This window comes from Schistocerca nitens, chromosome 4 (genome assembly GCF_023898315.1).
Source record: "Schistocerca nitens isolate TAMUIC-IGC-003100 chromosome 4, iqSchNite1.1, whole genome shotgun sequence".
Lineage (NCBI taxonomy): Eukaryota > Metazoa > Arthropoda > Insecta > Orthoptera > Acrididae > Schistocerca > Schistocerca nitens.
Window position 1 is genome coordinate 689,546,432 of NC_064617.1, and position 14,881 is coordinate 689,561,312.

At 36.2% G+C, this 14,881-nt stretch overlaps 1 protein-coding gene across 1 annotated transcript in view; it reads right to left on the bottom strand.

The window, feature by feature from the left end:
* Positions 1-272: 272 nt before the first annotated feature.
* Positions 273-14,881, bottom strand: part of LOC126252504 (partitioning defective 3 homolog) — a gene marked incomplete at its 5' end in the record, with an annotated part of 237,820 nt that continues 223,211 nt past the window's right edge. The window contains 2 exons of the mRNA XM_049953400.1: positions 273-1,890; positions 7,763-7,980. Of these exons, the coding sequence (XP_049809357.1) occupies positions 1,667-1,890; positions 7,763-7,980 (442 nt within the window). The remainder of the gene's footprint in view (positions 1,891-7,762; positions 7,981-14,881) is intronic.

Genomic DNA, 14,881 nt, shown 5'->3' on the forward strand with positions numbered 1-14,881 from the left:
CCCCCCCTTTCCATTGTTATCTGGATATTCATCTAGGATCATGGTACGACAATGTTGTGGCAATAAATTTTTTTGTAACCAAACTGGGTACTGGGAACCACATGACACCATTTATTTGTTCAAAACATTAATCATTAAATTAGGAATATTTGGAGGCTTAATGTGATGGTGGACCTATATATGTGATAGGTAAATGAATTAAAGTCCACATTATAATCAATCTGATTTATTCAGTGCAAGAGATTCGCCTCTTGCTTAAAAAGTCTTCAGTATCATACATGTTTAAAAATATGTACATAAACATAGCAACATTAAATGTACAATGCAAAAACATTATGTACATTACATAACATATGTAATATAGTATATACAACTTTCTGGTAAGTCCCATCAAGACTGTACTAATATAGACAGACAGTTCAAGAGCTTACATAATTTACATTTCCCACTAAAAATGCTGAGCATGTGCTTATTGAAGTAGCAAAACTTCAATGTGAATGAGAAAGAAGAAAATGTCAATAGTAAAAATATTTTCAGAAGAGTATGCACACTGATCTCTGTATTATCTTTCCACAAACTATAGCATCATTCAGACTTAACAAATACAAAGTGTTGGTACATAAGGTTATTTTAAAATTATAAGTCACAAATTTTACACATATTTACAGTGATTTATAAATTTAACATTATCACAGTTCAGAATTAGAATTTTTTCATCTAATACACAATGTAGATTTACCTCTAAATGCAGCACAAATTATCTGTGAGCACTCTCCCTTCAATACTATCTATCCAATGTGAATAAGATACTTCTGGTCTATCAATGGACTTAAATTATTTGGAAGTATGTGATTCTTTGCATCATCCTGCACAGTAAGCACTTTCTTAATTTTTAAGAACTTTGTCTCTCCTTGATTGCAATCACCACTATGAAACCTATAAGTGATTTGGTCACCTGTGTCAAGTATAATCAGTTACAAAACTTGAAGAGGGCATTAAATGCGTCCCAAACCACAGCTCTGCCTGGTAACCTTTTTGAAGCATAAGCTATCATAAAAGAAGGAGTACCTGTAGGCTCACAATAACCAGAAACAGAATTCAATAGCTATTATGGAAAGTGAAAATAGTTTGGAAACCAATGAGAAAATTTATGTATGATGTGCTACATACTACCACAATTTGTTCTATAATGAGATGCAGGTATTCACCCATTAATACTTACTTATACGCATGTAAAAATATAAAAATTCAATCCTATTACATGAAGTTTTGTACTATTAGGTCAGCCACGTTTCCAGTTTCCATACAATATCTATGCCATGACATACAAGACAATCTTATGGTAGATGCCATCATATCCACTGGAAAATGTGGCTCAAAAAATGGCCTCCATTAAATGCAGAGTTTTGATTTGCATAAGCCAATCAAACATACCTCAAGAAAATGACACCAATATTACAGCAAACAATTTACTGACAACTATAACAGTTGTCTCTCACACCATAACAATTACTTTCAAAACATGGCAATGTTTTAAACTGCTAAAACTACCACTTACATTACAAATGTAAGATTAGTCAGATCATTATCTTCAGTAAGTTTGACACACACAGTCCTTGCCTAAACAGCACTTATTTGTCAGAAATGCATCACAACAATTCTTCAATCAGACTTCATATCCTGGCGGTTGCTGTTGCTGGCCAATGGTAACCTGTGTAACAAAAGGCCCTTGCACTCGTGCTGCAGGAGCTCCTGACCCAGAATTTCTCATGCCATCATGACTGTGCTGTGTTCCCCAGTGTATTGCTCCTGTTGCAACTCTGTGGACATTGATGCTCTTAGCTGGTGCTGGCTGATACATGCGGTGATAGTTGCTGCCAACTGCTGGTCCTGAAAATGGTAGAGAACTTTTTTATCATCACATATTTCCAGCAAGAAAACATTTAGTTATACAGTTATCACATTAAAATTGCTGTTTATCTTGAGTTAATAATTTGTTTCACATCAGAATCGTCATTGTTAGCACAGGCTACTGTGTACAAAGGATGATACTCCTAAGTTTTCACATCACCAACATTTTACACAAGAATTTTTGGCCTGGTCAAAAGGACTGGAATTGTACAAAGGACACTAATTTTCCAATGATATATGTTGGTTAAAATAATTTGTGACAGACAGCAGAGGATAGCATCACTGTCATATCATTCTCACTATTCTAACAGTGCTGCAGATGTCAAGAGAAATAGGCGGATAAAGAATGATGATGACAATACCACCACCACCACCACCAACTACTCTGTTATGGTTAACAGAGAAATACCACAGACACAGTTTCACATACAGTAATCCATACTACTACAGTTCCTTTTACAAGACACACTTGAATTGCACTTTTGCCTTCAAATGTAGAGTTTGTTCAATGGTTTAATTATGAACAAATTATGTTTTCATGTCATGGACTTTCTCCCGTCATTACACAAGGGTTTAGTCTATAGCAAAATTAGTTTTAAACACATTTATACAATTTCCCTTGGGATTCAAGCTACTTCTAAAGTAATAATGAATAATTAATTTTGATATTTGTACACTAGGAATAAATGGTGTGTGTGTTTCTGTATGATAGTAGCACCAACAATAGAAAACAAGAAACATCAATTATGACCATCCCAAGCACTCACTTTGTAATGCTGTAGTGGATCCTATCATTACTATCATTTTCGTATGCATATCTTAACAGGACAATAATTTTTACTGGTTGTATAGATGTAACAAACTTTTACCAACAGCCAGTATTTCATTCAGAAATTGCCTTAGGCCACATTCTTAAGATGTGTTGTCAACAAATGCAATCAGTTCTTTCACGTTCTTGCATCTTGATTTACACTTGTATTTGTGAAGAACGTGGTGAAATTCGTGTGTTTTATTTTGCATCGTTACCATGTGTAGCTTGTAAACCCGACCGTCAAATTTTCAGTATCTTAGTGACAAAAGAATATATTCTATGCAAAGCAGTACTTTCGATACACTGTATTCACTCAGAATATTGTTGTCAATTCTGGTATGCTACTTAAAAACACATAACTATATGGTAGTGTAAACACAAGCCATGGAGCGTTTATATAAAGCTTTGTTTTGATGGGAAAGTGTGCTCTATGTCGTATGAAATCACCAGTTGTCCCTAACTTTGGCAAATAAGAAACCTCAAATTTAGATGTGCCATAGTGAATAAAAGGCAGTCACGGAAAGTTTATTTTACACCAGAGAAAGACAAATGAGCTTTGTACAATGCTGAGGAACTGTTATGTAGTTATGTCCTGTGTTGGATGATCCCTACTTTCTTTTAACCCTTCAGTGGGCACGCTGCAGCATACACACCGCAAATTTTAGTATTCTAAGTGTTCATTGGATGGTGCTAGATGTTGGTTCCCATGGAATCTAGTATGCAATCTTCATCATATATAGAGTGTGTGTAACCTCATTTGAAACCAGACCTGGCCATTGTTCTGTTGCAACAGCGTTGTTAACTTAAGTTCCGCATCTGCTGTGTGATTACTGCCAAGCGCCTAGTCTTGGAAGTATTTGTTCAACATTATATGCTTATGATTTGTTACACATATTTTCATCATTTATTCTTGTTTAGAGTGTTAATTTGTTGTTTTATGGATACGTTATATTTATTTACAGTGAAAGTGATATTGTAAGGGATCCTGAAGAGATCCTACAAATTCTAGCAGACATTTCTAAAGATGAGTTGATGTGTGACAAATCTGAAGATGATTTTGATATGGAAGAGAAAATTATTGAAGCTGACAACTACAGTAGTGAATCTGAACAGTCACAGGAAGAAGATGACAGTCAGAAACAGCTGCACATGATGTTATGGAAGGTAACCATACATTTTATATTTGAAAAGACTATGAAACTCTTTGGATTAGTCAGCCCCTAACTGCAAGGAAAAAAACTACTAAAAACATTATCAGAACTTTACTGGGCCCAAAAGGGACTGCCAGAAACACACTTACACCTTTAGGTGCATTTTATCTTTTTATAACTAAAAAGATGTTGGAAGACTTTGTAGCTCATACCAACAGGACTGGGAAAAAGCGTAGTGATACCAACTACTCTAGAGCTTGCGATTGCAAAGGTACTTCAGCAGAAGAAATTCATGCTTTTTTTGTTGCATTTTTTTTTATTGGCATAAAGAAAGGACATCATGCCAACTGCTGTGAACTATGGGCATCTGATAGTACTACTATGAGTATCTTACGATTGTTTTTCAGTTATAGACGTTTCCATTTTTTCTTCTTATAGCAATTAGGTTTGACAACATAGAAACAAGAATTGAACAAAGGTCTACAGATAAACTGGTACCTCTTCATAAGTTTCACCAAGAATTTGTAAATAACTGTATTGCTCACTATAATGTCAGTGAATTTTTGACAATTGATGGAATGCTGCAGGCTTTTAGAGATTGCTGTGGGTTTGTAAAGTACATTCCAAATATGCCAGCAAAGTATGGTATCAAAATACACGCCCTTAGTGATGCAAAAACATTTTATACCCTCAATTTCGAAGCATATTGTGGCAAACAGTTTAGCATGAACAGGAATATTAAGACTGATAACTATTACTCCAGTTATAGTCTAGCTCAGAATCTACTGGATAAAAAGTTGACCACCATTGGCACTTTTGGGGAAAAAAAATTACAAGGAGAAAATTCCACCTGAGTTTCAAGCTAGTGACACAAGGGAAAGCAAATCGACACTCAATTGCTTTCAGTACAATTTCTGTTTATCTTCAACTGTCACTGAAAAAAACCAAAAGGTGTGATCCTCCTCTTCTACAATGCATGATACAAATAAAATTGACATTGAAAGTGGGAAATCAGCAGTAAATTTGGACTATAACAGAACCAAGGGAGGAGTGGATATTGTGGATCAGACGGTGCATCATATACAACAGTCAGAATAATCAGGAGATGGCCGCTGGCATAATTCTATCAACATCTTGATATCGCAGGAATAAATTTGAATGTGATCTTTAGTCACAATAACCCAAACAATAAAGACAGATGATGGCTTTTTCTAAAAAACCTATCATATAGTCCTATGAAAGCTCATCTAGGGCAAAGAGCAAAATTAACGAACCTTCCGAAAGATGTACAAATGTTTCTCGAAAAATTCAGAAAAGTTCATGACAAACCTAAACCTGGAATATGTAACATATCTGGGCGACACAAAAATGTCAGGGCGAAGACATCATGCAACAATTGTGGAAGCAATATCTGCAAGATGCATTCTCATCAGAACATTACTTGTTTCTCTTGTGATGCTAATGACCAGCGGATGGAAATTTTTTCTGACGGAAGATGTCTATTTATGTAATCTATTTTAATATAGCTGACTGATTTTTTTCTGACACGCTGTTTTATTTCAGTTTTTACCCTTTGGTTTGCCTAAAAACTATAACAATGTGCAGATGAAACTGCGGTGTAAATGCGCACCCACTCATGTGGGATAAGAAGGCACACCAACCAGGGGGGTTAAGCTAAGAGGAAAAGATTATGGATGAACTTTTAGTGTGTTTTCAGTCTACTTTACAAAATATTTTGAAACAAGTATCCCAGTCTTTAGAACAGACAAAAATCTGATGGTTGATAACTGTTATAGTGCCACATCAATGGCAAGAAAGCTTTCTCAGAAAGGGAGTAAAGAAAAACTCGTTAAACAACATCAATAAACAGGAATAAATGACTCACCGGTAATAAAGGAGAGTAGATTTATATTTGAGACATGCATAAAGATAGCAACAGTAATTTGAAAAGTACTAGTTATGTTACTGGGCAGATGCTCCAAAAAAATTACAATTAGAACATTAGTTCGATAAGATGAACATTGCTTCTACACTGATCTATAAAGTTTCACCTTTTGTCTGTCTGAACCTCACTTTTGCACTCTAATGAAGGATAGCTCCTCCACCAACATGTTGCAGAAGTCTTTTCTTTCATGCAGATACTGGTTAACTAGATTTGGGAAGTAGCTACACAGCCAATATTGCTGGGTTTGGTTGTGTAAAGTGGTCACAAATCAGTCTGCAGGAGGAGCTTTCATATGTTGTGAAAGAAGAGAGAGAGAGAGAGAGAGAGAGAGAGAGAGAGAGAGAGAGAGGGGATTTTTTTTTTTTTTTTTGAGGGGGGGGGGGTGTTTTGTTCCCTGATATAATATTCATCTGTGGATAACAAGATTAACTGACAGGTTAGAAAAACCTCTTTTGCAGTATCCAATATGGGAACGTGTGATACTCCCGTCTGCAAAAAGCACAGTTGCATATATGGATGTCCACAGTACCAGATATGAATACTCAATACATCATATTTTTATTGTGTGTACCTGCTTTTTGTGTTTTTTGGTTTTTTTGCTAACATTAGAAATTCTGTATCAAGGAACCTTCTAGAATATAATGTAAAACAAGATGGCTACTCATCCAATATGTAAATATTGGAAGTATTATCTATGAATTAATATTCTGTGATCCATTGTTCCAATAAGTAAGTTTACAATATTTAAGCAGGAAAAGATAATATTTAACAAAAATTATTATTTCAGATTTTTTCTTTGTTTGTACAGAATATCTTAAGCACACATATTCATGTAAATATTTGATCTTCCATTATTAACTTTTAAATTTACCTATGATGAAAATGCATGTTATATTTGTGAATGTTGTTCAAATATTTAATTGCTAATATCAGTATTTAAACTAATTGCAAGAAATTCCATTTAAAATGCTACACACTTCTCCTATTGGATATAATGTGCTAATTAATTATAAATTATAGAATTGATATCTTCATATAAAAAAATGAAATTTAAAATATAAAATTCCAAATATTATATTTTACAATAGCTGGGAGGGTATGTCAGAATAGGAGTATCATTTCATTTACCAATAAACTACTGACGATATTTATCCTGAAGGAAAATATGTGGGAGCTAATGGACCCATAACACCAATTACTGTTTAACTACAATGGGGTAAAAGAGCAGGGGGACGGTTGTCTGGAATGCTGAAGAAAATATGATCAGAAGAGTACTACTATATACAGAAAGAAACAGTAATGGTTTAATCTGCAATATGCTAAGTCCTGTACCGAAATTATGTCATAGACAGCTCATACATGCAACAAGCTGTTTACAATGTGAAACATGTCACTCTCAATATGCCAGCAAAATCTCAATGGAACCATTATGTGTAAATTAATTTTACTGTAATAATAATACAAACATTAAATGCTTTCTTACTGCAGACATTTTAATCATTTCCCATATATGTAAACATTTGTAGTGCTCCATTTATAAAATTTCTTAAGAAGATCCACTCAGTTTCTGGAAAAAACTGTATAAATGATGATGAATTACAACTGTACAGTTATGAAAATAAACAAACCTAAATGTTTGACAATGCAAAACTCCTTTCACCCCCAAGAAGTGCCCAAACACTGCTGTTATGCAAATGTTTTGATCAGTATTCTTAACATATACAAAAATTTATGGAAGTATATTTTCTACTAATCAAACTGAAAACATACAGGGCAGTGTGTGTGGCTGCAAATAGACAATTTCACAAAAACTTGACACAGTGCAAATTAATTTAGCTGGTGTCAAAGGACGTGGATATACAAAGAAAGCTTCCATGAAACAAAATTGATACAATCAACTACCAATTTTTTACTAGGAAAGAAAACAAAGTAATTAATACATACCATTTACCATAACTCTGCCATCTTGTGTCTCTCCTTCCCGACGTCCTCGTGGGAGAGAATTGGAATTTGCATCCACAAGAGGAGCACTTGCTCCACGCAACTGTTGATTTGCACGCATCACAGCTTGTACACTTTCATACTCATAGAAATTTGATGCAGGTCGCTGATGCAGTTCCCGGCTGTCTCGCCGCTGAGAATGGTAATGTTGTTGCCTACGACTGTAGTAAATGTAAATAATTAGACTTTGCTTCCTACATTGTTGTAAAAAAGAGGTTACTATACATTGACATGGAAAGTTATAAATTAAAAACATTGAAAATTCCCTTTCAATCCCTCCTATATTCCATTTTAATTCGTTGTGTAGGCAAGCCACACATTTGGCATGTACCAATTTTCTTTATTTGCAGAACATTCAGGGAAGAATGGTTAATGATCCAGTGACAGATTGTAAGAACAGAAAGTCATGTTTCAAGAGAGAGTGCTCCCATTATCATGTTGTAAAACCTAACTGACAGGGTTAAATGATAAAACTCTAGTGTTTTATCCTCATGAGGTAAGTTTTAGAGCCTGATGGTGAGAGCATTGTCTCTCAAAACGTGTTGTGTGTAGGGCAAAAATTACAGTTTAATCTTATTAATTGTTACCTCACATCTGTAATGGATAATATTAAAAAACAAAGTCAATTTTTTTGTTCAAACCATAAAAAGTAACAAAACTTAACAGTGCATATAACATACTGGAACATGTGTATGTGTCTTCTGTATGTGCACAGTAACTTGGATAAATGCACATCAATATTAGGGAAACAATGGCCTAATAAATTAGTACAGGACCTAACATATAACATATGAACACACAGGATAACATGGCAAAACAAGAAGCTGCAGAATGCTGCAGCATATATTGTGGTTATTATGTTTAAGAGAGATAACCAATGGTGGATAAATCCATACTTTTAAGACAGAAGGGAGCGTTTGATATCAATGACACCGACACTAATGTGGTATCAGTAATTACTGACAGCCCAATGCTATATTGCGTGCCAGAACTAAATGCAAAGTATCAAGATTGTGATTATTCTGCCATAAATAAAACTGAACAGCTGTCCAACTTAACAGAAAGTGCAAACTTCTGATTATGGGGAATACTAGAAGAATGGTTCTTTTATGATTTTCTTTTGTAAGATGTTCAGGACTGGCATATGAACTAGCCATATGCTCTTATTCAGTCACTTCAAGTGGGATGTATACTTACACGTGTGATTGTGTGTTATGTGGCAGTACACAGGAAGAAAGAATGTCTTAAAAATACACATATTCTTTACAAATTTAACCTTGGCAATAATGCAGTACAGCTTGGGAGAAACAATGACAGTGAGTCTGGAAATGGCAGTGAATGAAGAAACCATACAGTGATACATTAAAAACTCAGAAACGAAAAGTGACCATTTAAAAAGCAACTACATGGAGGTACAAGTGTTGTTTGAAAAGTTCTTGGAACTAGCGCAACGAGTTGTTCACGTGATATTCATTGGACTGTTGCCTGTAAACACGTGCCACGTCAGTGTTCTTGGAAGAGAGCTGTGGTGGTGACATGGCTTTGCAGTTGTTCCCATGCAGTGATTTGCAAAGATGGGGGGGGGGGGGGGGGAGGAGGAGATATATATATATATATTCGAGCAGTGATTAAGTTCTTCATAAAGAAAGGCATGAAAGCAAAGAACATTCATGCCAATTTCCAGAATACACTGGGGGCTCTGCTCCTTCATATTCAACTGTTGCCAAGTGGACAAATGACTTTAAATTTTCGAAAGAACTTAGATGATGATTCACACAGTGGTCGGCCAAGATGTGTCACTACTCCAGAAATCATTGCAAAAGTGCACAAAATGGTCATGGAGGATCGCCGACTGAAAGTGATTGAAATTGCTCATGCTTGCCAGATATAATCAGAAAGGGCATTTCACATTTTAACTGAAGAATTAGAAATGAAAAAATTATCTGCATGGTCGGTGCCACGAGTCTTGACAATGGATCCAAAACGCATGGACATATCAGAACAATGTTTAGCCCATTTTAGAAGAAACGGACAAGATTTTTTGCACCAATTTGTGACCACAGATGAAACTTGGTTGCACTACTATACCCCAGAGACAAAACAACAGTCAGAGCTGTGGAAACATGCTGCTTCTCTGCCACCAAAGAAAGCAAAGACAATTCCTTTGGCGGGAAAGGTCATGGCATCAGTGTTCTGGGATGCGAAGGGGATTCTGTTTGTACATTATCTCCTCACTGGGCAAACAATTTTGGAGAATACTATGCTAAGCTGCTGGACAAATTGCAACAAAAAATACGTGAAAAAAGGCGAGGTTTAGCAAGGAAGAAGTCATCTTCCATCAAGACAATGTGCACCCCCACGCATGTGCCGTCACCATGGCACAATTAAGGTATGAATTGTTGCTACATCGGCCTTATTCACCTGATATGGCTCCGTCAGTCTTTCATCTCTTACCAAAACTGAAAATTTTTCTTGAGATGGATGAAGATTCACTTTAAATGAAGAATTGACAGCTGGAGTTGACAACTATTTTGCAGGCCCGGAGGAAACTCATTTTGGAGATGAGATCAAGGCACTGGAGTATCATTGGACCAAGAGCATTAATATACAAGGAGACTACATTGAAAAAAAAATTTTTTTCAGTGATGTAAGTACCTTTTTTCTATACCACTCTGAGAACTTTTCATACCACCCTCATACATTAGAAGTCATGAACAGTGAAAAGCTAGGATTATTGTATGACTATTTGTGCCCAAACTGTATTGAGTTTGCATTGACTGACTGTTCCATTGGTTCTCGGTAAAATATTTTGTACATTATTGAAGGCATTACGGCTGGAAACTGGTTTGTGTAACAAATACTAAATATTGTAGATTATTACACCAGTGTTGGGTGTGTTTCATTCATAATGTATTGGGTTTATATTACTTCATTGTATACCTACATCTAAAGGAATCAAGGATAGGTGTGGCTTGTAGCCTTGTCTCCTCTTGCAGGAAACAAACTTTCCGTAACTCTCCTCCATTTTCTCCAAGCCAGAAAATGAACACCATACACAAACAACTTTTAGAGGATCACTACAGAATATTAATGTGATTTGTTCTTATCATCAGACAGTACCTATTTGTAACAACAAAGCAGTTTGCAGAATGAATATTCACTCAGCACTAGAGTTTTCACTTATCTAAAACTTCTTGGCAGATTAAAACTTTGTGCTGGAACGGGACTTGAACTTGGGACATTTCCCTTTTGTGGGCAAATGCGCTACTGACTGAGCTATGCTTCTCTTACGATTTTCTTTTGCATGAAATTCAGAACTGGCTTATGATCCAGGCATGTGCTCTTGTTCAGTCACTTTAAGTCAAACAGCACCTTTAATTCCACCAGAACTTGATCTCTTAGCTCCCAAATTTCTAAGAAATTCTTGTGCATACCTTACAGCTGTAGCACTCTTGGAAGAAAGGATATTGCAGATATATGGCTTTGCCACTGTCTGGAAGATTGTGGCTCATGCTTGGATGGTTCAATTGGTAGAACACTTGTCCATGAAAAACAAAGGTACCAGGTCAGAGCCCTAGTCTGGCTTCTAATATGCCAGTAAATTACAAAATGGAAGTTAATTTTGTTTCGGTTTCTGCTGTCTGAAGTTTCACTATTTAATTGACTACACAGTGCTGAACACGTAATTGATAAGATATAAGAATCTTTAAGGCATTAATAATCTTAATGTAAGGAAGAAGTTACACAGTTAACTACAGGTCATCATCATTGCTGCATATTTAGATAGTTGGTTTTGTGACACTAAAAATTATTTGCAGAAATAAAAATCATACGCCATGTTTAAAATGTAGAATATCAGACACTTGTTTATGTTACAGGCTTGCACATTATACCATACGAAACAGCAGTACAATAGTCAACCTAGAGATGAGAAGTATTAGAAATTAAGAAACAAAAACACTAAACTTTTTAAAACTAAAGGAAGCTTATGATTTTCACTTTCAGTCAGTTAACTCACTAAAAGCTTCCTTTTCATGACTGTCACAAATCAGAGCAAATATTTTGATATTATAAACAGATGGACTCCTAACATTTACGTTGTTTCAGTAATATGCCCACTATTTCATTTCCTCTATTGCTTTGTTTTTGACAGTATTTGCACCACTTATGTATGAGCATTGCCTAGAATGTGATTTCCACTGCTGTTTTAGCAGCAGTACAATGTGGCTGTCATTTTGTACATGTGCCATGCAATGTTTAAGGGACAATATACCCTCTGTATGGAATTCTAAAGCAGTGATTTTGGATAACATAATTTTTGGTACTGGGCCACATCATTGTAAACTACTGAAACAACTAAATTACTGGTGGTTTGATCAACTTGCCATGATCCTCTTATTTTAACCAAAATGACACCAGCCATGGAAGCCTATGAACTTAAGCTTTTGTGAAGCATCAAACATGACAGGTGAAGAGCTGATCACTGGTCCCAAAATTATCTAAGACACACTGATAAAATGTGCATGTTACCTTCTTTTCTCAAGTCATCAGTCTTCTGACTGATTTGATGTGGCCTGTCATGAATTCCTCTCCAGAGTAGCACTTGCACCCCACATCCTCAACTATCTGCTGGATATATTCCAGTGTCTATCTTCCCCAATAGTTTTTACCCTCTATAGTTCCCTCTACTACCATGGAGGTTATTCTCAGATGCCATAACATTTCATACCATGCTATCTTCTTCAGGTCAGTATATTCCATATTCTCCTTTCTTCACCAATAATTCTATGGAGAACCACCTCATTCCTGATCAGTCCACCCACTTTCAACATTTTTCTGTACCACCAATCTCAAATGCTTCGATTCTCTTCAGTATGGATTTTCCCAACATCCATGATTCACTGCCATACAATGTTATGCCCCAAAAGCACATTCTCAGACATTTCTTCCTCAAATTAATGTCTGCCCTTGGCCAGGAATACCCTCTTTGCCTGTGTCAGTTTGCTTTTTATGCCGTCCTTGCTTTGTTAATCATGGGTTATTTTCCCATTGGGTTAAGATTCGTCCGCAGCTCGTGGTCGTGTGGTAGCATTCTCGCTTCCCACGCCCGGGTTCCCGGGTTCGATTCCCGGCGGGGTCAGGGATTTTCTCTGCCTCGTGATGACTGGGTGTTGTGTGATGTCCTTAGGTTAGTTAGGTTTAAGTAGTTCTAAGTTCTAGGGGACTGATGACCATAGATGTTAAGTCCCATAGTGCTCAGAGCCATTTTTTTGGTCAAGATTCTCCCTATTCTCATTTCTGCTGTTTCTCATTTATTTTTCTTTTTCCAGTTCATTTCAAATCCATATTCTGTTCTCATCAGACAGCTCATTCTAGTCAACGATGCTGTAATTATTCTTCCCTTTTGCCAAGGACAGCAATGTCATCAGCAAACCTTATCACTGATATCCTTTCACCCTGAATTTTAATCCCATTCTTGAATCAGTCTTTTATTCCTATCACTGGTTCTTCAGTGTACTGATGAAACAGCAGAGGTGAAGTACTGCATCCTGGTCTACACCCTTTTTAATCAGCATTGTACATATTGTATATCACAATCTTTCCCGGTAGCCTACTCCTATTTCTCTCAAAACTTCTACTTGCATTATCAAGTGCAAAGTCAGACCTGCCTCTCTGATGTATTTACCTTTCCTAAAGTCGAACTGATCATCATCTAACAGATTCTCAATTTTCTTTTCCATTTTTCTGTAGGTCATTCATGTCACTAGCTTGGATGCAAGGGATGTTAAGCTGATTGTGTGATATTTTTTGCGTCTATCTGCCCATGCTGTCTTCGAAATTATGTGGATGATATTTTTCTGAAAGTCTGATGGTAAATTGCCAGTCTCATAGGTTCTACACACCGACTTGAATAGTTGTGTGGTTGCCATTTCTCCCAATGATTTTAGAAATTCTGATGGAATGTTATCTATCCCTTCTGATTTATTAGATCTCAAGTCTTTCAGAGTTCTTTTAAGTTCTGACTCCAATAATGGAATCCCTGTCTCTTCCTTGTTGATTACAGTTTCTTCTTCTATCGTATCATCATCAGATAAATTACCCCCCCCCCCCCCCCAAACAGAGGCCTTCAATGTACTCTTTCCACTATCCACTCTTTCCTCTACATTTAATAGTTAAATTTTGATTTCTTCACATTTTTCTGGAGAAATTTCACACTGTTTGCCCTGTGAATCATATTTATTTCATTGCTAAGTGATTTACATTGCTTTATTCCTGTCTTTCTGTGGACATTTTTCTACTCCCTCCTTTTGTTGAACAATTGCAGTATATTACTTCTGTTACCCCAGGTTTCTTCACAGTTCCCCTCCTTGTACCTATGTCTAACTGTCCAACATCAGTGATGGCCATTTCTTGACATGTCCACCCCTCTTCAACTGAACTGCCTACTGTGATATTCCTTACTGTGATATCCACATCCTTAGCAAATTTCAAATGCGTCTCATCACTCCCAAGTACTTCAGTATGCCTCTCCCTTCCAGACTGATTCTTTTGTGCAATTTTCTTAATCTTCAGTGTACTCTTCAATAGTACTAAATTATGACCTGGGTCTATATCTGCTCCTGGGTATGCCTTACAATCCAATATCTCACTTTGGAATCTCTGTCTGACCATGATATAATCAGGCTGGAATCTTTCTGTGTCTCTGGGTCTTTTACCAAGAATACCTCATATCTTCTTGTAATTCTTGAACATAGTATTTGCTATTACCATCTTAAATTTATTGGAAACTCAATTAGTATTTCTCCTCCCTCACTCCTACTGCCAAGACCATCTTCTTCTGTAATTCTTTCTTCTGTTTTTCCCCTGCAATTGTGTTCGAAATCCCCACAATTATTAGATCATCATGTCCCTTCACACACAGAATTACTTCTTCAGTATCCTCATATACCTTTTTTTTCATCATATGCTTGTGACATTGGCATGTATATCTGAACTATCATTATCTCCATTGGTTTACTGTCATATCCAATGAGAATGTCAAATCTAATGAGAACAATCCTA